We start from the raw sequence: 2198 nt of genomic DNA, 5'->3' as shown, positions 1-2198 counted from the left end.
TCTCAGGGCCCTGTACACCCCATCTCCCACCATCCACACCCACACCCACACCCACACCCACAATCACGAACACGCGAATAAGTTACACTATCTGTCTTCCCCGATTGACAGGCCTTTGACTACCCTCTGATCGCTGGTCAGTCCATGGGCACGGCCGGAGACCCGGGATACTTCAAGATGGAGACTCACTACGACAATCCGGACATGAGAGCGGGTACATCTTCTCATACTTTAACCCTACATTTTTTACGCTCCCTTCGACACCAGTAATTTCATTGCATTTTTGTCTTAATATCCTCCGTTTGATTTCGCTTCAATATTGTTTGTTTGTATGGGTTTTTAATTTTGTTTTAATCGATATTTTTTTTGCTTTGGCGTGAGTTTCTAGCTGCTTTTCATCCAAGTGTTTTCCCTAAAAAAAAAATTTCTGAGCGCTCAATTCTTTCGCATTTATAGAGTTTGATATTTTACGTTGAGAATGTTAGAAAGTCACAAAATAAGTTATTGAAATACGACGTATTATTAACTAGATGGGCCCCCTTTCGATGAAAGGAATAATCGATTCATTAACATCAACTGAAAGTCATTGGCCTACTATTTACACTCTACTGGGATGGAGCAATGAATCTTGAGAGAAAAGTGACACATGTGTTTCCAGTTGCCAAAATATAATAGACTAGCTGGGCTCCCTTTCGATGAAAGGGATGATCGGAACATTAACATCAACTGAAGTCATTGGCCTACTACCTCGACCTTTGCGAGCGCGAGGGGTTCCAACTGCAGAACGTCGTTTTCTTTTTTGGCATGGCCAGGCGCTATCTAGATCTAGATCTATATTCTAATCTAAGACCTGTTGACGTTGTTCCCAGTAGCAAGAAAAAGAATTTGACAAAGGAGTCCTGAAAAAGCGATGATGGGCATCAAACGAAAGGATCACAGTCGAATTTAGCATTAAGTTAAAAAAAAAAGAAGAAAAAATAAGGCTAGATCTACATGGGTTGCACACTTAAAATAGTGCTCAGTATTGCGCGACAATGCGCGATAGTATCAAACGGAAGAACGACTTGAAATAAACAAACCTGGCGGATTTTCTAAAATTACAGATACAGAAGCGTCTGCATACAAAAGCGATTGGCGAAATAAAGAAATTTAGCTTTTTGTAGCAAAACTGTCTCAAAACTGAAAAAAACCGAAGGGTGTCATGATCTGGAGAACTTTATAAAGAATCTTTCTGAGAAAACCGCATATCGATCGATGCAGCCATTAAAAGGCCTTTTAAATAGCAAAATTCGGCCACCACAAATAGATAATAGATGTATAGATTGATTCTCTATTCTGCTTTCGTGGTTGTACACTCCAAAATTTCAAAGGTGTGGTATCAGTGCGCACGGTTAGGGAACGGAAACCTCACTTGTTTACAATGGCGTCTTAGAAGACGAACTTTCCCAAGATAAGATCTAAACGAAACTAATGAAAAACTGAAAATAAACTACAGTGACTTCAGACACTCATCAGTAAAACGGGGCACCCTCTGAATGATTCTGAACCACTATTATTTTTTTTCAAATTCGAAAGTTAAGTGGTTGGGAAGTTTTAGGCGGCCAAAGTGACGAACTTTCACAAATATAATATGTATAGATTACAATGGTATATACAATGTCTTAGCGGAGTCCTCTCCCCTTTCTTACTGGAGGTGTCACCTCTGACTTCGAGGATGATGTACAAATGATCCGAATAGCCCAGGGTCGCTTGCTGCCGTTCTACACTGTCATACTTAGGCCAGTGCATGCCGGGATGATAGTATTAGTCCTCGTTGTTAATTGACCGCTCTTGGTCCTTTTGCCCTACTTTTTATTTTACTCGTAATAGAAGAAGAGTATATTATGTTTATTATTATTATAACCCCACATGCCGTTACACTTCACAATCACAGCCAGCTGTCTCGAGGTCCTCTGGGACATAGCTGCAACCCTACAGTGACCTCCTAAGGTGGTCCAGGTCTGCACCGTTAGTCAGGTCAAGCACAATTAAAAGAAAAGAAGTGTATGGGGTTGTGTGAGCATATTTTTGTGGCCGGGGGCAGGGTGGAGGGCGCATAATAGATATTTAGATAGACAGATAGACAGACAGACAGACAGACAGACAGACAGACAGACAGACAGACAGACAGACAGACAGACAGACAGACAGACAGACGG

At 41.3% G+C, this 2198-nt stretch overlaps 1 protein-coding gene across 1 annotated transcript in view; it reads left to right on the top strand.

The window, feature by feature from the left end:
• LOC106011129 (DBH-like monooxygenase protein 1 homolog) overlaps window positions 1–2198 on the top strand; it is a 20457-nt gene that overhangs the window by 13103 nt on the left and 5156 nt on the right. The window contains exon 5 of the mRNA XM_035968477.1: window positions 112–214. Coding sequence (XP_035824370.1) covers window positions 112–214 — 103 coding nt within the window. The remainder of the gene's footprint in view (window positions 1–111; window positions 215–2198) is intronic.

Source organism: Aplysia californica, unplaced genomic scaffold (genome assembly GCF_000002075.1).
Source record: "Aplysia californica isolate F4 #8 unplaced genomic scaffold, AplCal3.0 scaffold00061, whole genome shotgun sequence".
Lineage (NCBI taxonomy): Eukaryota > Metazoa > Mollusca > Gastropoda > Aplysiida > Aplysiidae > Aplysia > Aplysia californica.
Note: the sequence above shows the minus strand (reverse complement) of the source record. Positions and strands in the feature narration are given on the sequence as shown.